Source organism: Capricornis sumatraensis, chromosome 3, assembly GCF_032405125.1.
Source record: "Capricornis sumatraensis isolate serow.1 chromosome 3, serow.2, whole genome shotgun sequence".
Lineage (NCBI taxonomy): Eukaryota > Metazoa > Chordata > Mammalia > Artiodactyla > Bovidae > Capricornis > Capricornis sumatraensis.
The window spans coordinates 147,324,134-147,346,486 of NC_091071.1; the positions used below are offsets into that span (position 1 = coordinate 147,324,134).

A 22,353-nucleotide genomic window follows, 5' to 3' on the forward strand; every position below is an offset into this window, starting at 1 on the left:
TTAAAAAGGCTCAGCATTAGGGATAGAAGGAAACTTCATCAACCTGCTAAGGACATCTACAAAACTACACACCGCTAGTGCCATCCTTAATGAGAAAAATTGGACTACTATTTTGTTCCTATTATCTTGTTTCTGTCATCAAGACAAGGCAAAGATGTCCACTCTCATCATTCCTATTCAACATCACACTGGAAGTGTGATAGCACACCAAGGTTAAGAAAAAGATAAAAATCACACGAATTTGAAGATATAAAAATGTATCTGCTCAAAGCTAACTTGATTAGCTATACAGAATATCCCAAAGAATCTCTTAAAAAATCACTAATAAACCAAGTGACTGTTCAAGGTCACAGAATACAAAATCAATATACCAAGTTCAATTGCAACTGTATTCCTACACACTAAAAATGAACATATGTAAACTACCAGACAATGCAAATTCTTGTTGGCAATGTTAAAGACTTCAACACATATGCTAAGAGCAAAAGAAAACCACTAAAATGTTTTATGTCAATCCGGTGGCATGACTATATCTGTGTTTTTAAAAGATCCCTCTTGGCTGGAGTGTGCGAGAACAGGTTGGAAGAGGGCAAGAATGGATGCAAGAATAATCGTCAAGAGGCAAAGTAGTAATACAAGGAGAAGATAACAGCCTAGAGAGGTGACAGTCAAGAAAGAAGTAGAATTACTTGAAAAATATTTAGGAGATAAGATTTACAGGATTTGGTGATGAAATGAATAAAGAAAAAGGTGACAAAACAATTCATATGTTTCTGGCTTATAGCACTGGATGCACCTAGAGAAAAAACACTTACGCTGGCAGGGACAATCTGCTCAGGCTCCCGAGCACACCGACATGCTCTTGTGGGGTGTACCAAGAAGGGAAGGCCCTGGATGCTTTTACCCAGGCCATTTCTCAGGACTGCGTGCAGCAAGCAAACCTGAGGGAGCAGCAGTGTTTCCCCAGGGAAAAAAGGCAGGTCCATTTCTGCTTTCTCTGTGCATGCTAAGGCACTTCAGTCGTGTCTGACTCTGTGCAGCCCTATGGACTCTAGCCCATCAGGCTCCTCTGTCCCTGGGATTCTCCAGGCAAGAGTACTAGTGTTATACACAGTCAATTCCCCAAAGCTCTGAGTTCCTTTCCTGTATCGCAACCACCTGTATGTGTAGGAATCCATGATGGGCCCTTTGTCAAGTATCATCACAAATGCAAAGGTGCACTGAGGAATTTCAATGGCAATGTGATAAAATATTTGCAAATTTTTTTACACATGTACTCTTTCACAAGGCAATTTTACCTCTAGTAACCTATCTTACAAAATATACAAAATATTCATACATGTGTCTGCAAATCTGAATGTGTGAATGCTAACTGCAGCAATATTTGTAATAGCCCAAATGAGGAAAAAAGTCAGTGTTTATCAACTGGAAATCAGTGAACTATGGAGCATTTATATTACAAAATCTTATGGAGCTGCTATACACATCAACTAACATGCAAAGATCCTCAAGACACTTTAAGAGTAGTACAATCCTATTTAAATTTTTAAAATTCTATTGTGTTTATATTCAAATATTTTCATATATTTATAAAGAAAGATTCAGTTCAGTTCAGTCGCTCAGTCGTGTCTGACTCTTTGCGACCCCATGAACCGCAGCATCCCTGTCCATCACCAACTCCCGGAGTATTCGCTCAGACTCACGTCCATCGAGTCAGCGATGCCATCCAGCCATCTCATCCTCCGTTGTCCCCTTCTCCTCCTGCCCCCAATCCCTCCCAGCATCAGAGTCTTTTCCAATGAGTCAACTCTTCACATGAGGTGGCCAAAGTACTGGAGTTTCAGCTTTAGCATCATTCCTTCCAAAGAAATCCCAGGGCTGATCTCCTTCAGAATGGACTGGTTGGATCTCCTTGCAGTCCAAGGGACTCTCAAGAGTCTTCTCCAACACCACAGTTCAAAAGCATCAATTCTTCAGTGCTCAGCCTTCTTCACAGTCCAACTCTCACATCCATACAGGACCACAGGAAAAACCATAGCCTTGACTAGACAGACCTTAGTCGGCAAAGTAATGTCTCTGCTTTTGAATATGCTATCTAGGTTGGTCATAACTTTTCTTCCAAGGAGTAAGCATCTTTGAATTTCATGGCTGCAGTCACCATCTGCAGTGATTTTGGAACCCAGAAAAATAAAGTCTGACACAGTTTCCACTGTTTCCCCATCTATTTCCCATGAAGTGATGGGACCGGATGCCATACTAATAGAGTTTTGCCGAGAAAATGCACTGGTCATAGCAAACACCCTCTTCCAACAACACAAGAGAAGACTCTACACATGGACATCACCAGATGGTCAACACCAAAATCAGATTGATTCTATTCTTTGCAGCCAAAGATGGAGAAGCTCTATACAGTCAACAAAAACAAGACCAGGAGCTGACTGTGGCTCAGATCATGAACTCCTTATTACCAAATTCAGACTTAAATTGAAGAAAGAAGGGAAAACCGCTAGACCATTCAGGTATGACCTAAATCAAATCCCTTATGATTATACAGTAGAAGTGAGAAATAGATTTAAGGGCCTAGATCTGATAGACAGAGTGCCTGATGAACTATGGAATGAGGTTCGTGACATTGCACAGGAGACAGGGATCAAGACCATCCCCATGGAAAAGAAATGCAAAAAAGCAAAATGGCTGTCTGGGGAGGCCTTACAAATAGCTGTGAAAAGAAGAGAGGTGAAAAGCAAAGGAGAAAAGGAAAGATATAAGCATCTGAATGCAGAGTTCCAGAGAATAGCAAGAAGAGATAAGAAAGCCTTCTTCAGTCATCAATGCAAAGAAATAGAGGGAAACCACAGAATGGGAAAGCCTAGAGATCTCTTCGAGAAAATCAGAGATACCAATGGAACATTTCATGCAAAGAAAGATTAGGAAGGTTAACTAAAAACAGTATCTCTGAAAAAGATTTTATGTTTTTTGGTTGGGAATAAAGGGTAGAGGGGGACTTTCACATGTTACTCTACACACTTTCATACTGCTTACTCAGTTGCTAATAGAATGTTCTCATATTTCTTATGTAAATTAAACAAAAAGAAAATAAAACTTGTATAATACAAGTTATATACCTAATTGGTGACTGAGCTGGCACTTGAATTCCTAAGTTCTCACTATGTAAAAATTAAAACTTTTCACTAAATACATGCTATATGTAATACTGTGATTTATAAGAAATATACATTTGGTCTTTGTCCACCGTTGTTGTTGCTGTTTAGTCACTAAATTGTGTCCAGCTCTTTTGCGACATCATGGATTATAGCCCGCCAGGCTCCTCTGTCCATGGGATTTCCCAGGCAAGAATACTGGAGAGGGTTTCCATTTCCTTCTCCAGGGGATCTTCCCAACCCATGAATTGAACCTGTGTCTCCTGCATTGGCAGGCAGATTATTTACTACTGAGCCACCAGGGAAGCCCACTGTACCAGGCACAGAGTTCCTAAAACCCTTGAAATTTCCTAGATGAACCACAGGGGCTTCTTTTGTTACATTTAATTGTGTTCCTAGTTGCCGAAACAGCTCCAGTAAAAAAGATAAAATTGGTGTCTTTTATTATTCATAACAAGCCCTGGTTCAACCACACCTGAGTTTATGTTACTAAGATATCAGAAAGTCCCTAATGTTGGAGGCTGGTTGCCAAGGGAACGGACCTGGATTAGAGGGTTAGAACTTTCAATCCCACCCCCTGACCTCCAGGAAGAGAGGGACAGAGGTTGAGCCCATCACCAAAGGCCAATGATTTAATCAATCAAAACTTTGATCAGGCTTCCCTGGTGGCTAAGACCATAAAGAATCTGCCTGCAATGCAGGAGTTCAGTTCAGTTCAGTCGCTCAGTCACGTCGGACTCTTTGCAACCCCATGAATCGCATTCCAGCCATCTCATCCTCTGTCGTCCCCTTTTCCTCCTGTCCCCAATCCCTCCCAGCATCAGACTCTTTTCCAATGAGTCAACTCTTCGCATGAGGTGGCCAAAGCACTGGAGTTTCAGCCTCAGCATCAGTCCTTCCAATGAACACCCAGGCTGGTCTCCTTCAGAATGGACTGGTTGGATCTCCTTGAAGTCCAAGGGACTCTCAAGAGTCTTCTCCAACATCACAGTTCAAAAGAATCAATTTTTCAGCACTCAGCTTTCTTCACAGTCTAATTCTCACATCCATACATGACCCCTGGAAAAACCATAGCCTTGACTAGACGGACCTTTTTTGGCAAAGTAATGTCTCTGCTTTTGAATATGCTATCTAGGTTGGTCATAACTTTCCTTCCTAGGAGTAAGTGTCTTTTAATTTCACAGCTGCAATCACCATCTGCAGTGATTTTGGAGCCCCTGAAAATAAAGTCAACCACTGTTTCCACTGTTTCCCCATCTGTTTGCCATGAAGTGACAGGACCAGATGCCATGATCTTCGTTTTCTGAATGTTGAGCTTTAAGCGAACTTTTTCACTCTCCTCTGTCACTTTCATCAAGAAGCTCTTTAGTTCTTCTTGGCTTTCTGCCATAAGGGTGGTGTCATCTGCATATCTAAGGTTATTGATATTTCTCCCGGCAGTCTTGATTCCAGCTTGTGCTTCTTCCAGCCCAGCATTTCTCATGATGTATCTGCATAGAAGTTAAATAAGCACGGTGACAATATACAGCCTTGACATACTCCTTTTCCTATTTGGAACCAGTCTGTTTTTCCATGTCCAGGTCTAACTGTTGCTTCCTGACCTGCATATAGGTTTCTCAAGAGGCAGGTCAGGTGGTCTGGTATTCCCATCTCTTTCAGAATTTTCCAGTTTATTGTGATCCACACAGGTTCAATTCCTGTCTTGTGAAGATCCTCTGGAGAAGGAAATGGCAACTCACTCCAGTATTCTTACGCAGAGAATCCCAGGGACAGAGGAGCCTGGTGGGCTACAGTCCATGATGTCACAAAGTCAGACACGACTGAGCAACTAACACACACACACACACACACACACACACACACACACACACCCCTATATAAATAAGTCTCCATTAAAAAAAAAAACCCTCCAAAACACACACACACACACACACACACACATACACACCCCCCTTATATAAAGAAGTCTCCATTAAAAAAAAACCCTTCAAAACACAGTTGGCGAGTTTCCGGGCTGATGAACGTGTGAAGGTGCTGGGGAAGCTGTACACCCAGAAGGGACATGGAAGCCCTTGGCCCCTTCAACACACTTAGCCCTATGGACCTCCTCCTGTCTGGCTGTTCCTGTGGTATATCCTATTATAATAAACCAAGAATCTGGTAAGTAACATGTATGCCTGGATTCTGTGAGACACTGTAGCAAATTATTTAAATTCGAGGTGTTGACAGCAGCCTACAATTTATAGCCAGTGGGTTCAGAAGCAGAAACTGGACCTGAGGGTGGCACCTAGGAGGAAGTGGGGGCGGTCTTACGGACTCCTAACCTGTAAGATTTGACACTATCTCCAGGTAGACAGCGTCAGAATTGGGTAAACTGACACCCAGCTTATGTCACATAATGGCTTGACGTGTGGAAACCCACACATCTGGCGTCAGAAGTGAAACAGTACTGTATGTAATAGTAGGGTGAGTGGTGGTGGTGGTTTAGTCGCTAAGTCGTGTCCGACTCTTGCAACCCGTAGCCCACCAGGCTCCTCTGTCCTTGGGACTTCCCAGGCAAGAACACTGGAGCAGATTGCCACTTCCTTCTCCAGGGGATCTTCCCAACCCAGGAACCGAACCTGGGTTTCCTGCATTGCAGGCAGATTCTTTACTGACTGAGCTGTGAGGGAAGCCCAGTCGGGTGAGCAGAGGACACATAAGGAGAAGAAAGCTTTTCTTCACACAACTTATAGTATAATCTTTATGTGTATTTTATTCTTTCAGACCTACCAATCTTGCCTGTTAACAGAGGCTCCAGAAATAGAGAATAACTGTACAGAATTTCACTTTCTGACTCTGGCAGTGGTCCCTCTTAAAGCTCTCTTGTTCTGTTTTTGCCCTTAAGCCCATTCAGTTCAGTTCAGTTCAATTCAGTCACTCAGCCGTGTCCAACCCTTTGCGACCCTATGAATCGCAGCACGCCAGGCCTCCCTGTCCATCACCAACTCCCAGAGTCCACCCAAACTTCTGTCCATCGAGCCGGTGATGCCATCCAGCCATCTCATCCTCTGTCGTCCCTTTCTCCTCCGGCCCCCAATCCCTCCCAGCATCAGGGTCTTTGCCAATGAGTCAACCATTATTCAAAAATATTCCCTTAACATTCTCTTTTCTCACTCCATATGGACAGGTAAAACCAACCCACTCAGCCCAGCACAGTGGTGAGCACATAAACAGTGCTCAGAAAACACTGATGAATTGATGAATAAATTATTTGGAATGTTCTCTTAAATTCCCTGGTGGCTCAGATGGTAAAGAGTCTGCCTGTAATGCAGGAGACCCAGGTTTAATCCCTGAGTCAGGAAGATCCCCAGAGAAGGAAATGGCAACCCAGTCCAGTATTCTTGCCTGGAAAATCCCACGGACGGAGGAGCCTGGCCAACTACAGTCCATGGGTCGCAAAGAGTCGGACACGACTGAGCGACTTCATTTTCACTTTCACTTTCATGTTCTCTTAAATCTTGACTGGTATTTATTCAAGGGAGGTTAGAATTTAATTTAAGGACCAGAAGAAAGTTGAGGAACTGTCCAATTCTCTCATTTTAAATATAAGGAATTAAAAGTTAAAAAGAAAGAAAAGGAAGTCTCCCAGCTCCCAATCCAATACTCTTCTCTTCACACACAATGGATTATCAAGAGGCCACTTCAGTTATGAAGAAGAACACCAGAAAAGCAGAGAAACTGGGAAAAAACCACAATCACCAGGACCACCTGACAGGACTGACAATGACCAACAAGTAACTTCACATTTCCTAATGCTTACTCCCCGAATTAACATGGACTGAGTCTCCCATAACTAACTAGGACAGTAGAATAGGTTTTATTTGTCCTGTTTTAAAAAAGAATAAGGAAGTCATTTGACTAATGTTTTTCTCTTGAAAGGTCACTCTTCATTCAAGCTGGAGCATGTACGAGTGCCCAGTCGTGTCTGGCTCTTTGAAACACGATGGACTGTAGCCCGCCAGGCTCCCCTATCCACGGGATTCTCCAGGGAAGAATACTGGAGTAGGTTGTCATTTCCTCCTCCAGGGCACCTTCCGAGCCAGGGATGGAATCCGTGTCCCCTGCATTGCCAGGCAGACTCTTTTCCAAGAGTTCTATATAAAATCTTTCTTACATTATGGAATCTAGAGAAAAATTTTAATGAAGTTCTAACACTAAGTTGCTTTAAGAAAAAAACCTACCTATGCATCTTACTCCTGAGGACCGTAACAGCCACTGAGTAGGAAGTAAGCGTGTATGGATGTTACCACAGTGAAACTGTCAAGTGCGTTATTCCTACGAAGCTTTCATACTTAAAGAGATACACAGTAATTTTAATTTCATTTTTCTATTGTTTCTGGGAATACATTTCAACATTTCTCATGTCTTAAAATATTAGCAAGAGAAAATGAAGTTATGAAATGTTATTTTTGAATTCCTTTTAGATACTCTTTATTCACAAAGAACAGTTTAAAATTATTTTAATACATGAGAGGATTAATAAACTCTCAGATCTTCCCTAAAGTTCAAAACTCCTTTGGTGTATTCTTTCACCTCATGTTTCTTAAGTACAAAATTCCTATCTTTATAAATAGATCTGCCAAGTAAAAAATAGCACTTTAGACAGATTAAGAAAAATGAAACACTGGATTTTGAAAATCAACTTGTATTTATCTCTGGAGAAATTTCAGAGATATGATCCCTGTCAAGCAAAAAAATTCAGTGAAACCCACACTCACTCCAAAGAAGCTATTCCTTCCTCCTGGGAATGGAAAAGGAAGCCACTGCACTGAAAAGCCAGTTAACAATAAACCAGCTGGAAGGAGAAGAGGGTATCGGAGTGAGAGCAGACCCTCTAACACCCTTTTTCCATCTGAACTGAACTGATGCTCAGAAAAGTGCAATTAAGACAGGATCTTGGAAATAAAGGCAATCCAAATGAAGATCCATTCACACAGACTTTACATCTAAATTCAACATCTAAATGTCACTTTTCTCTGCAGTGACAAATAGATTTCAAAACTAAGTCCTTTCTAACATAATCTGGAGACGAGAGAAAAGGTCAAAATGAAATGTTATCAGGATTACTTTTTAAGAAAGACTCAGAATTACAAAGACTTAAAGGTTAATCCTTTGCTAGTCTGTAAAAACTCATACTTGATTTTTTAATTTAATATTAAACACAGGTGATGACATTTTCAATTAAAAACATTGAATTCTGAAGTCCTTAACAGTTATAAAACTTACAAAATGTAGAATTAGGCATTTTAAAGGAAAATTAAGACTTGCAGGTAGTAATAACATAATTAACTAAAAAAAAAAAATCTAAACCTAAAAAGACAACAGAACTTCAAACTGAAGAGCACATGTTTTCTTCAGTAACAACATAATCAACAACAGACTTTAAAATGCGGAACACAAATACAGGAGTAAATGAAGATAGCATATATTCATACAATTTACATGTACACAATAATCTTACTAATCTCACTAATCATCCAGTAATAAATTTACTCAGGATGATTTTGATTATGCATCTTGTCCTAACTAAGCAAGAATGACTATAGCAAACACAATTTCAAGTTTTGGATTTTACACAGCCTAACTAAGTTACACAGCATAACTAAGTTAAGAGTGTAAAAAGAGAAAACACCACTACTGTTGGAACATAAATCAAACTATCAACAGCTACAACAGGTTTTATGGGTGAATGCTGTTAAGCATGAATTATCATATTCATTTCATGAAGAAAAATATTGGTTCTTCCTCTACATAGTAAATTTCTTAATGACATATAAAAGAATTCTATTCTCTGAATTTAAGTACTTCTGAGTACTCCACAAAACACCGAGGAACGGAGATGTACATGCTGCTAAGGAGCTGCTTAGCCAAGAGTTTTGTTAAAATTTAATAATAAACTATAGAAAAGGGAAGCAATTAACCAATGTGATTTAGCTATCATTAATCTACATCAAAGGATTATAATGATGTACATTGTGTGCCTTTCAAATTATTCTCTATTATAGGTTTCACAACAGAAGTTGAGAAATCTCTTTGACAAACTAGTCCCTTATTAAAAATCAAAGGAAAGTACTTTGCTACCATCTATGCAACATTAACGCCTTCATTAAGTTAAGAAGTATTCAGCTCTATTTAAAACAAAACAGCGGTGACACAGCTATTCAAATGCTCATCTTCATCTATTATAAAAAGTCATAGCATATATGAAACACTATGCAATTCGCTACAGAAAGACCAGCATCTCTCCCAAAACCTTTCCTAACAGAAAGGAAAATTGAGACCCATGAAAGCATAATCAAAGTGTTGCTGGTTTTTTTTTCAAATGTCACCAATACCAACATATGCTTCACAAAACCTGACCAGCACCTGCAATGTCTGATTTAAGATGGGGGGCAAGAGAAAATAAAAACTTTAAAGTTTAATGCCACTCTTAGAAAGCAGATTATGTTTTAAAGAATAAGGTAAAATTACCCATAAATGGTTGTCAGAAAAATTTATGACAATCTCTTCTCTTTAAAGAACACTGAACCAAGAAAAATCTGTTCAAGTATTTAAAAGCTCATTTTAGAAAGGATTACTATAAATTAGGCTTCTTTGTCTCCAGTATGCCATATACCATGTCCATGATTTGACAAGTTCTTCCTAATTACCCATTTTAATTACAGTAATTATATATTTTATAGTAAATGAAAGTAACCAGGTTCATTTGGAAGATAAATTATGAAATTACAGGTTTTAAAAAATTAGAGAAAATGTGGCTATGTCCAACCATTTCACTTAATTAATCATATTCAACAGATTACCATTTAATAGAACCATATGATTTTGGAGCTAGAACTCAGGAATCACTTAATCTAATACTTTTATCTTATAATGATATTATTTTCCAAGTTCCTCATTACGAAGAGGATGAACCATTATTTGTCACCAACTGTTAGCTCCCTTTACATAGTCATCTAGTTTGCCTTATAATATTTTGGCTTTAGAAGTACTTGCTAGATAAAAAATATACAGAATAAACTACAAAGACACAAAGGGATATACCAAAAGAAACCACCTCAATTCCCTTCAAGACTAAATCTGTTTTGGGTGGCTAAACCTTGAGAGGGAAAGGTGATAACGATGTAACTTACAAGAAGTAGAAAATACTTTGCACCATGGAAATAACACATCCAGATAGAAATTTATACTTCAATATATTTATATTCTAGATACATTTCATCTTCTCTAAATATAGCAAAAGAGATGTTACCGTTATAAAATGGATTACTGAAACCAAAATGTAAGAATTTGTTTTAATATTGTTTTAATTAAGTTTAGTCTCTAGGATATGAATTAGTCTTAACACTGCCAATTTTTTTCTAACACAATTCAATGAACTACCCACACTTCTAACAAAAGTATTGTGCTAAATGATAAAACAATAGGCGAGACACTGACAATATTACCATCCTGCATAACCTAGGCCCTCAGTTTCCTCACCTACAGAATAAAAATCCTAAAATTGTGATTATAGGTTAGGTAAACAGTGAAATTTCAATTCATTTTAAAATACATAAAATGTTAAAGCCAGCACAGCTCAAGTCTGATAATGACTAATGTAGTCATCATTCATTATAATAAGGAAAATAAACACAAAGTGGCCTTTGGAAAGTGAATCGCTGTAATTCACTCCCCATGCTCCACCTCTGCTTAGACGTCCAGAAGGCCTCAGGTTCCACACGAAAACTTGTTCTCTACTCAGCAATTTTCCTACATCTCTTTTTTAATGATGAAATATCAAGGCATTTAATATTCCAAAGTCCATGAAATGTGAAAACCATACTGATAACTCAAACATCACTAACTAATAGTAAAATTTCTTGAGGAGCCCCCTGATTCCTCTTGGCATCACATGGCACGCAGACCTCAGTGAGCCAGAAGTGACCACAAGCAACCCACTGAAGGTTATTCTGCTCCGTCATTAGTACCATCAGAGGTGTCAGTGCTTCTTTTGGGCTAACCTGTGTCTCTCCCAAAATTCACATTTTGAAGTCCTAATACCATTACCTTAGAACATGACCTTATTTGGAAACCAGGTCATTTGCACATATAATTAGTTAAGATGAGGAAGATGGGGCTCTAATGTAATATGAACCCTGATCAAACAAAAAAGGGAAATTTGACACAAACATGCATATACGGAGAACACCACAAGACCACCTTCTACAAATCAAAGTGAGAAAAGCCTGGCACTCATCTTTTCCTCACAGACCTCAAAGTAACCAAACTTACCTACCCCTTGATTTCTAGCCTTCAGAACTGAGACAATAAATTTCTATTGTTTAACCCATCCAGTCTGTGGGACTTTTTTACAGCAGTCCTAGCAAGCTAATATCTGACTATATAGAAGCTGAAGAATAATCAGATCAGAATATCATGACAGCCACAAACAAAATAGCACCCAAATCTCAACGCCTGGCCGACATTCCTAAAAGGCCACACATCTTTAAGAACCTGATGCAAGCTACTTTCACAGAGACATGACATTTTTCATATCATACACTTAAGAGAATCACTAATCCCCACCCTCAACACTGCTAAAGATGTGTGGACTCTTGATTAAGAATTCCTGCCTAATCAACGGTATGGGGATGGGGAGGGAGCAGATCATACACTCATCTTTTCTAAATATAAAGTAAAACACTATCAGCACTGCCTCTGATAAAGAAGGAAAAGAACACAGATGAGCTAATAAAACTTTTCCTCATTGTGCCTTTAAATAGGGTTATGCTATTTTTTAAGGTAAGTACTTTTAAAAATATGTGCATATAAAATTATATCTGAAAATAAGAAAAACTTTATCACCATAGCTCATTTTATCATGAAAGAATAGAATCTAATACAATAATCAGTCTTCTCAAAAATATGGACCTGGTCAGTAAGACTCAAAGTAGTTGTCTTATTTCTTTATTTTGCCCAAACAACTTCGCCTTTAGTAGTTGACAATAACATTATCATGTTGGAAAATAAGATCATAAATATTAAAAAATAGAAATTCTACCATTTTATATGAGCCTCATCAATCATTCATAGCATCCTACCAGTCAAGAAAAGGTTTTCCCATAAACACAAGCTAACATGGTATTACCTGGTGAATAAAAACCCAATTCCAGTATCTGATTATGAAGATTTAAAATGCTTCACTTTCTTTACAGCTGATTAGCTCTCGGCAGAAAGCAAAATGGGAAGATGCATAGTTAATACGCAGAGCCTAAGAACAATTTTGAAAAACATTAACCTCTGTTTAAATAGAAAAGAAAATGAATATTAGGTTTTGCTCTTTCAAAATGTGCACATCTAATAAATCTGTAGGAAAATGATACACAGAAGGTTGCATTCTGTCTAGTGAAATGATATTTAAGTGAGTTTGAAGGACAAAATCATTATTACTAGGGACAGAAATCACTACTCCATATATATTATACAGATATTATTTAACAGTAAAAAGCGGGCAGAAAGAGAAGGGGACGACAGAGGATGAGATGGTTGGATGGCATCACTGACTCCAAGGACATGAGTCTGAGAAAACTCCAGGAGTTGGCGATGGACAGGGAGGCCTGGCGTGCTACAGTCCATGGGGTAGCAAAGACTCAGACACAACTAAGTGACTGAACTGAACTGAAAAAGCGGGTAGTGTAGGTGAGGAAAAATCTCTGAACTGAGAATCAAAAGAAACAGGCTTTATTTCTCCTGCTCCTGGTACTAACTATGGGAGACTTCAGGCAAGATCATGTAACTTCTCTGGACCCTGGCTTCTCATCTATAAAATAAGGTAGTCAGACTTAATTATCTCTAAGGTACCTATCACCTCCTGATTCATAACACTATAAACCTTCAAATCTGAAATAAGTCATTCATATTTTATACATTTATAAAATCAATATGAACCTCAGTTATTTAAGAGAGACAGTGATACTTCCTTCTTACCTGAAAGATCAGTGTCGTGCAGCAAATTCCGAAGCTTACTACAGAGCTGGATCATGCTGTCCAGCTGTCTGTTTATCTTCACATCTTGTATCCAGGCTGGGGTGTAACACACTGGACATTCACTTCCAATGCAGTCACTTACACAATAACTTAAAAAGGATCAAAAAATATATAGATATCAACACACATTCAGCAGGATCTAAATTCAAAAAAATAAACAGTATGAACAGAAGTAAATGAAGCAGAGGCTGTTCTAATAAACATTGGTCAATCATAAAATATCAGTTAAAACAGTGTTTTCGAAAGAATATATGACACTAATACAGACATCATGCAATCCACATCTAAAGTTGCTTATGTAACTGCTACGAAGAGACTATACCTGGCCAGACAAAAGTCTGCATAACTTTTCCCTGTAGATAAATCTATAGCTTCTAAAGAGAGTACTGCTGCTGCTGCTAAGTCGCCTCAATCGTGTCCGACTCTGTGCGACCCCACAGATGGCAGCCCACCAGGCTCCGCTGTCCCTGGGATTCTCCAGACAAGAACACTGGAGTGGGTTGCCATTTCCTTCTTCAGTGCATAAAAGTGAAAAGTGAAAGTGAAGTCGCTCAGTCGTGTCCGACTCCCAGCAAGCCCATGGACTGCAGCCTACCAGGCTCCTCCGTCCATGGGATTTGCCAGGCAAGAGTACTGGAGTGGGTTCCCATTGCCTTCTCCAAAAGAGAGTACAGTGGGAGATTAAAAAAAAAAAAAATTAGTCCCCAATGCGTACAAGCCATGCATATGAACCTTGCCTGTTCTAAACCTAACACCGTGCTTCATAGAAATTCCCAAAATTACTGCACAGACAAAGGTAAAGGTATTTTTTCTTTTATTTGTGTACAAGTGTCTAAAGGTTTTAAAGTAGTTTTTGAGAAAAGATTTTGGTTTTTTCAGGTACTTTTAATCTGTAGATTCAGTTAAATGACCTCAGATTATCTGTCCAAGAGTTATAATCTCATAATTAGAAAGGCTTTTATTAAATTTCTTGGTGGCTCAGATGGTAAAGAACCCGCCCATAATGCGGGAAACCTTGGTTTGATCCCTGGGTTGGGAAGATGCCCTGGAGGAGGGCGTGGCAACCCACTTCAGTATTCTTGCCTGAAGAATCCCCATGGATGGAGGAGCCTGGCAGGTTACAGTCCATGCGGTCACAAAGACTGAGCAACTAAACACAACACAACCCAACACAACAACACCATTTATGACTCCGATGAAGATGTGCACAAGCTTTTGTTTACAATTCCCCCCTGAAACCTATCTGTGAATCCCGAAACAAGAACCCTCTACACTGCATGGTGGGAGTTCGCTGGTGGCCGAGCGGTTAGGATTCCAGGCATTCACTGCCAGAGCACAGGTTCAGTCCCTGGTTGGGGAACTGAGATTCTGCAAGATGTAGAGCACAGCTGAAAAAATGAATAAAAAAGCCTTCCACACCTTCTTTAGCTTCACCAGATGGGCTGCAGCAGGAAGGGGTAAAATAATAGCCGTAGCAGCCACATCTTCTCCAAACACCACACCCCTTTTCCTGTGACCCTCTTGTCTGCAGGCAGAGGACTCCTCCAACAGGAGCCCCTTCAGAATATTTAACCCGACTTCTACTCAGCAAAGGAGAATGAAATGGCAACCCACTCCAGGACTCTTGCCTGGAAAATCCCATGGACGGAGGAGCCTGGTAGGCTACACTCCATGGGGTCACGAAGAGTTGGATACGACTGAGTGACTTCACTTTCACTTTTCACTTTCGTGCATTGGAGAAGGAACTGGCAACCCACTCCAGTGATCTTGCCTGAAGAATCCCAGGGACGGGGGAGCCTGATAGGCTGTCTATGGGGTCGCAAACAGTTGGACTCAACTGAAGCGACTTAGCGGCAGCTACTCAGCAAAACAAAGAAATTTGCAAAAACGTAAAAACAGTGCCACCCTGCCATTTTTCCTTTGGTTTGCCAAAGTTATTTTCCCTTAAAAAGTGTTCTTTAATATTACTATGCAATGTGTTTAATCTCATTAAGTGAATTAGTATTGTTTAAATGTCTAAGTTTTACATGGGAAAAACACACACCCATAAACAAAAGCTCTTAGCAGGGCTCAATTTTCAAGAATGCCAAGTGGTTTGAGCCCAAAATGTCTGGGTCCTCCTGCCACATATCTTGAAGACTTACATCTGAGAGTTCATGAACTACTTTTATCAGGGACTGGCACAAAAGTATGATATTCTGAAGCCGCCAGAATGTGTCAGTAAGATAAAGACCTGTGTTCCTGCTAACGTTCCCTTGACTCCAAGGCTTCAGCTGTACTGCGACATATTAAAGCCATCTTTTAAACCCACATGGCGGTCAGAGAGAGAGAGGGTAGGATGACTTGAGAACAGCACTGAAACATGTAAATGACCATATGTAAAATAGCTGGGCAATGCAAGTTCAATGCATGAAGCAGGGCACTCGAAGCCAGTGCTTTGGGACATCCCAGAGGGATGGGGTGGGGAGGGAGAAGGAAGCGGGGTTCAGGATCGGGGGACACATGTACACCGACAGCTGATTCACGTCAATGTACAGCAAAAACCACCACAATATTGTAAAGTAATTAGCCTCCAATTAAAATAAATTAATTAATTTTTTTTAAAAGCTGCATGGCAGGAATTCCCTGGTGGCCTAGTGGTTAGGATTCCAGGCATTCACTGCCATGGCCCAGGTTCAGTTCCTGGTTGGGAAACTGAGATTCCACAAGGATGCACAGCATAGCGCCCCAAAATGAAAACAAAACTTCATGGCATTTACAGCGCTGGTCAACAGCTTTAATATCTCCAAATCACCAGGAAACAAACAGCTACCCTAATTCTTGGAACCATATGATGAAAATGAATCAAAACTACACTGAATCAGTTCTTTCTTCTGTTCACATACAGATGACCATTTTCTCTTTTAAGACGGTTCTCATGCCTCTCTTAATCTTTCATTGGTTGTTTTAAATCACAGATCCCTTCAAAATCCAATTAAAGGTATGGTCACACACACACACACACATGCCTTACATATAGACCCCATCAGAATCCAATTAAAGGTATGGAACACACACATATACACATGCTTTACATACAATTTCAAGTTTGTTATGCTCTAGATGTGTAACTGATCTATTATATACAGTGAGTACAACCCCAAAATGAAATAAATCTGCTTATTCCAGAGTGGAGGCAGGGAGCAGACAAATTTTAGATAGGCATTATGAGAAGCCTTTTGGAGGAGGTAATATTTGAGCTGAAATGCAACTGATGAAAAGCTAGGCTCACAAAAATCTGGCGGACAGAATTTTAGACAGCCATTATGGGAGACATTTGAAGGAGGTAATGTATGAGCTGAAATACAACTGATGAAAAGCTAGCCTCACAAAAATCTGGCAGAAGTACAGTTCAGATGGAAAAATCAGTGAGTGCAAAAGTCCTGGGGTAGGAGTGAGTTTGACATGTTTAATGAACCAAAAGGAGATGGTGGCTGAACAGTGTGGTCCGAGAGGCAGTCAGACACTCTGCCCTGTGCAGAGTCTTGCGGACCCCAGCGCAGAGTATTCTGATTGTAAAAGGAAACCACTGAAGAATTTTAAGAGTGGTAATGATATGAATGTGATTCAGATTTTCAAAAGATCACTCACAAGAATGTAGAAAATGGAGAAGGGGACCTGTTCTGAACCTTTTACAATAGGCCAGGGAGAGATCATTCGATGGTGGCTTGGACAAAAGCATAAACAGGAAATAGAAACGTGGGAAAATGAAAGACTTAGGGTACATTTTCAGGTGAAACTGAGAACTTTATGATATGGGATAAGCAAGAAAAATAGCAGCCAGGTGTGCCTACTGGTTTCTGCTTTGAGCAACTTTGGTACCATTTATTCCAATGGCACGGTTTACTGATATGAAGATTACCAAGGCAGAACAGGGTAAAGGCAAGGACGAGCAACAGACCTGCTCTCAACATACCAAGCCTGGAATCCCACTTCATCATCCAAATGGAGTTATCAGGTAGGCAAGAGATACTCTTTCCTACCCCATCCTCCTGCCGGATGTGCCCCATGGAGCAGACCTATGTTTCTACATAGAAACAAAATCTGGACCCTAACCATAGCCGCCTCCCACAGTCCCCAGCGCACCCAAGTGACACTGTAAATTACTTTCATATGTGCTTAAACTTCATATTGCAGTTTGCTCATGCCAGATAATCACAGTCATAACTTGAAATAATTAAAAGGTTGATTCAAAGGAGGATATATTAACCCTGTCTCACAGACAATTAAACTAAGACATTCACTCCTTTAATTGATTTCCTCTTGACTAAGAAATAAGATGAAATGAAAATCTAACATTCTAACCTCTCAGACAGGGCTTTAGTAGATAATTTCATAGCAACTGTTATGGCTTGAATTGTGTCCCCCCACAAAAAGATACTTAAGTCTTAAACCCCAGGACCTGTGATCTTATCTGGAAACAAGGTCTTCGTAAATGATCTAGTGTAGATGAGATCATTAGGGTGAGCACCCTAATCCAATATAACCAACTGGTATTTTAATCTTATAAAAAGTGGACATTTGGACACAAAGAGGCTACTCTGGCCACCTGATGTGGACAGCCCACTCATTGGAAAAGACTCTAATAATGGAAAAGATTGAAGGTGGAAGGAGAAGAGGGCGACAGAAGATGAGATGGCTGGATGGCATCACCAATGCGAAGGGCACGAACTTGGGCAAACTCTGGGAAAAGGTGAGGGATAGGGAGGCCTAGCCTACTGCAATCCATGAAACTGCAGAGTCGGATACAACTTGGTGACTCAGCAACGGCAAAAGGCACACAAGGGAGACTGCCATGTGAACTTGCAGGCTAAGAGCAGAGTGATGTATCTCTAACAGGATCACTGCCAGAAACCAAAGACTTTCTACCAGAAGATAGGAGAGAGGCATGGTACAGATACTCCCTTACCTCCCTCAGAAGGGGCCAACCTCACTAACACCTCGCTATCAGACTTCTAGGCTCCACAACTGTGAGACAATAAATTTCTGTTGTTCTCAAAGTCACCTGGTTTTTGGCACCCTGTTATGGCAGCCTTCAGAAACTAATACAGTAAATGAAAAGAACTTAGGTTTCACAGTTTGTAGAGGCCAAGATTCAACATTAACTGGAAGAGTAAGAGAGGCATATTTGAATTATATAATAATTAATTTTCTCCCCATACTTAGTAAAGCTATTTTCTAAGCTTTGTACCTGTCAGTAAGTTATCCTCTTTGACCTTTTAGCTTCTGATTAGTAAATTAAGACAGAAAAAAGGATCAAAAGGAGATAATGTACAGTAAGTCATTTTGCAGTCCATGAGAATTATACAACAGAAAGTAATACCAGTATCAACATGATCACGTGACTATTACCTCAGTAAAAAATACACTTACATTAAATGTGTGTGTCTATCTATCATAAGCCATCATTACTTACCTACAGAAGATGTGCTCACATCCGCCTAAGCACACAGGCTCCCTCAGAATATTAGTGCTGTTTGAAGAAAGAAAAATAATCAAGACTTAGGTCCCTGTTAAACATTTTTTACCCAACATTTCACAAGTCCAAGACCCAACACTACTGTACTTGTTTCTCAAAACATAAGATATTAAGGTCATATTCATTTGAAAGGCTGTAACTCCCTGATTAAATATTGTATCATCACACATCTGCTGAATTCAAATAGCAACTACCAAACTCAGGACAAACTGTAACACTTTTTATAATGCATATGCTGTGAAATCATAGAAAGAAGCAACTTTGCTCAATATCTCTGAACCTCTTTCAAGTAAAACGAACCACTAGCCACTTCTTTCAATTCATGATTCAAAGTGTAGACCATAAATCTCAAAAGGAGACTCACAAATAGAATGGCTATACAGTGTAATGTCCAAATGAAAATACTTCTGAGAGTAAAGGGGAGTGATAACTGGATAGAACAGCAGGTGTAAACCAAGACTGTCATAGAAAAACAGGACATCTGGTCCCCTTGACCATAAAAATTGATGGTTTCCCATTTAAAAAAAAAAAACAAAAAACTGCTTTCCAGTTGTTGTCAAGTAGCCATCTATTTTTTACAGATGTCTTTTCAGAAATGCAGCAATTCTTTCTATTTACAGGAAATTGTTTTATTCTTTAAAGCAACTGGGAATAGGAATTATCAGGTTGGCAGTCTGCAGAAAATTAAGTATCCCCAGCACTGTCCATCAAAAAACACCTGCTAAGTTTGATAATCCGAAGAAGGTAAAGCTACTTAACTAATAAACACAGATTAAGTCATTAGTCAGAGGGCGTAATGTGGCAAGAAAAAACAGGAGAAGTAAAGCTTTTTAAAAATGAACTTTTTTTGGCTTATTATACTAACCCTAGGACCTTTAGGTATTTACATCATTATTATCCAATTATCTCTGCACACATCTCACATAGCAATAAAAATAGTTTTCTGTTTCTTGAAAGATCAAACGCATCACACTGCACATTTTAATAGATATGAACATTAAAGTGAAATTGAGTTTTCAGCAAGAGTGTAAAAACAGAGCACACCCACAATGTTATTCTCAAGATATTGAAAATGGTGCTCACTGACATTATAAAACCCATCACTTTTTAAAAACTCAGAATATCTGATTTCTCTATCACACTACATAGAACATAGTGATAAAAATATGACTTGTGCTGGCAACTTCTGGCAATTCAGGTATTTCTGCTACAATGCTCATGCTAGCCCTATAATTTCTGTTCATTATTTGAGCTACCAAACCTAACCTCTGATCTCCGAATAAGTGTGTTAAATTCTACTTCATTACAAGCTCTGCTTCTGAGATCTCAAGAGTGGTGTGACCAAAAGTCCTCTTATCATAATATCCCCCCTCTCTTCTACCCCATCACCCTGACCAAACCTCCACATTCAGGTTGCTCTCCATCTGGAGAGACTTCCATTCAGTATTAGCTGCTTGGATTCCCTACCAGCCCAGGCCACAGAGTTTTACCTGCTTCAGCACCATCTTCACCATCACCCCAATTCTACTAACCTCTCAGACACTCAAGAATGCCAATCTACAATGCTAGACAGGCCCCCCAGTCAGCTCTTTCTATGCCTGCACGCAGGCTCTGAATAACCACTATAAAAAGAAAGAAATATATACAAACTTGTCTCTAAAACTCATCAGGTAGTTTCCTCACCATTGTATCTCTACCAAAATGATGTAGTAGATGTTCTGCGAGTAAACAAACAAACGAATAGAATAGCAGTGCCCAAGCTCTAAATCCCATTAATCTTACTGAAGCCAAACAGTGTGAGCTTTGTCCCACCAGATTTATTCCTACTTCCCCACCCTCCAGGTTCAGACTTGTCCTTGGATCCCTTATCTTCTCTGCTTTCTAAAACAGTCTATTCACATGACTATAGCCACCTTTCATCTTCTAGCTGCATCTAAACATCCAAAGTTGATCTCTCCTGCAACATAAGAAAAAAAAAAAACCTTTAGACTCTACCCTCCACTCTACCTTCCGCCCTACCTCCTCCCTTTCTTGTATATTTAAGATCTTAAATAAGGAATCTCACCAGCAAATCCTTCCCTGGCTTCCCTGGTGGCTCAGAGGTAAAGCGTCTGCCTCCAATACAGGAGACCCGGGTTTGATCCCTGAGTCTGGAAGATACCCTGGCGAAGGAAATGGTAACCCACTCCAGTATTCTTGCCTGGAGAATCCCATGGACAGAGAAGCCTGGTAGGCTACAGTCCTTGGGGTTGCAAAGAGTCAGACAGGACTGAGCGATTTCATTTCCACTTTCACTTTCACCAGCAAATCCAGGAGTCCCCAACCCTTTATAGCACCAGGGACTAGTTTTGTGGAGGGCAATTTTTCCATGCACTAGTTGGGGAGTAGGTGGGGTTTAAGGATGATTCAAGAGCATTACAGTTATTGTGCATTTTATTTCTATTATTTATTACATCAGCTCCATCTCTGATCATCAGGCGTTAGATCCTGCAGGTTGGGGACCCCTTAGCTAATCTGCCTTTCCTTCCTAGCTTTAACTCCCATCACTCTGTTCACACTGCTCACCAAAACACGTTTTGGTCCTCGTTCTCCCCAACATCCCTGTGAAATAACATCAACCTCACGTTCTTTCCTGAAACCTTCCCTGAGTTTTAATTTTCTTAATTTGCTGAGTTCAATACTTCCTTAGCTGCTGCTTTTCCTATTTCTCAATGGAGGTGTACCCTCAGGATGCAGCCCACAGCCTTCTGGCTCTCTCTGCCAATACCTGACTCAATGACTTGATTCTATTTATAAACTTAAATTTCCTTCCTAAAATGACTCTGAATTTCTTGATCTACAGTTCTTACCCTTCACCCCAGCAACAAGATACTACAGTGCAATTAGCAATGAATCTAGCACTATGAATAACTGGTCAACTATAGTAATTATTTTAATTAATGACCTTGAAAATATTTTTTATTGCTGTTAATAAATGAGAAGAGACACTGGAAGAGTGAATGAAAAGTACGTGCATGTGTGAGTTAGGGGAAGAAGCAGGGAGAGGAGTGTTATAGCCAAAGCTGGGAGTAGTTCAAAAGAATTCTAATGGAAGAGCTCAAAGAATAGATTCACTACACAGAGGGTGACACTGATTTCTGTCAATAGTGAGACTTTCTCAAACGTCTAGAGCTTCGCTGAGAAGATGCTCTGGAATAAAAGAATTCTTATTACAACCAGACAATACCTATCAAAATTTTAAATATGCCAAACTTTAACTCAACTATTCTACTGCCAGCAATTTATTTTTCAGATAAGCTCAGATGCTTGCAAAACTGAAACTTCAAAATAGTAAAGATGTCTATCTAAACAAGACACCAAAAGCTTCCAGAGACTAAGATAAAATGTTAGATATATATACACACATATTTTTTAAAGAATTCAGAATAGTATAAGTCATCTCAAGGGAGACAACAGGCATTAGGTCTTCACAGTAATGACTAAAAATTATTTTGTCCTTTGAATACGATATCCAGTCATCTTCCACAGTAGAAAGTTGATCACTGGTAATCAGAAAAGTCATCTTTCAGAGTAGGAAGTTAGGGAATTAACAAATAATGTCCA

The 22,353-nt window shown here is 39.6% G+C and overlaps 1 protein-coding gene across 1 annotated transcript in view; it reads right to left on the reverse strand.

Annotated features, from left to right (window-relative positions):
* The window catches only part of BARD1 (BRCA1 associated RING domain 1), an 86,505-nt gene that overhangs the window by 53,623 nt on the left and 10,529 nt on the right, over positions 1 to 22,353 (reverse strand). Inside the window, exons 2-3 of the mRNA XM_068969189.1 lie at positions 18,688 to 18,744; positions 13,173 to 13,321 (exon numbers count right to left, since the gene is read on the reverse strand). Coding sequence (XP_068825290.1) covers positions 13,173 to 13,321; positions 18,688 to 18,744 — 206 coding nt within the window. The remainder of the gene's footprint in view (positions 1 to 13,172; positions 13,322 to 18,687; positions 18,745 to 22,353) is intronic.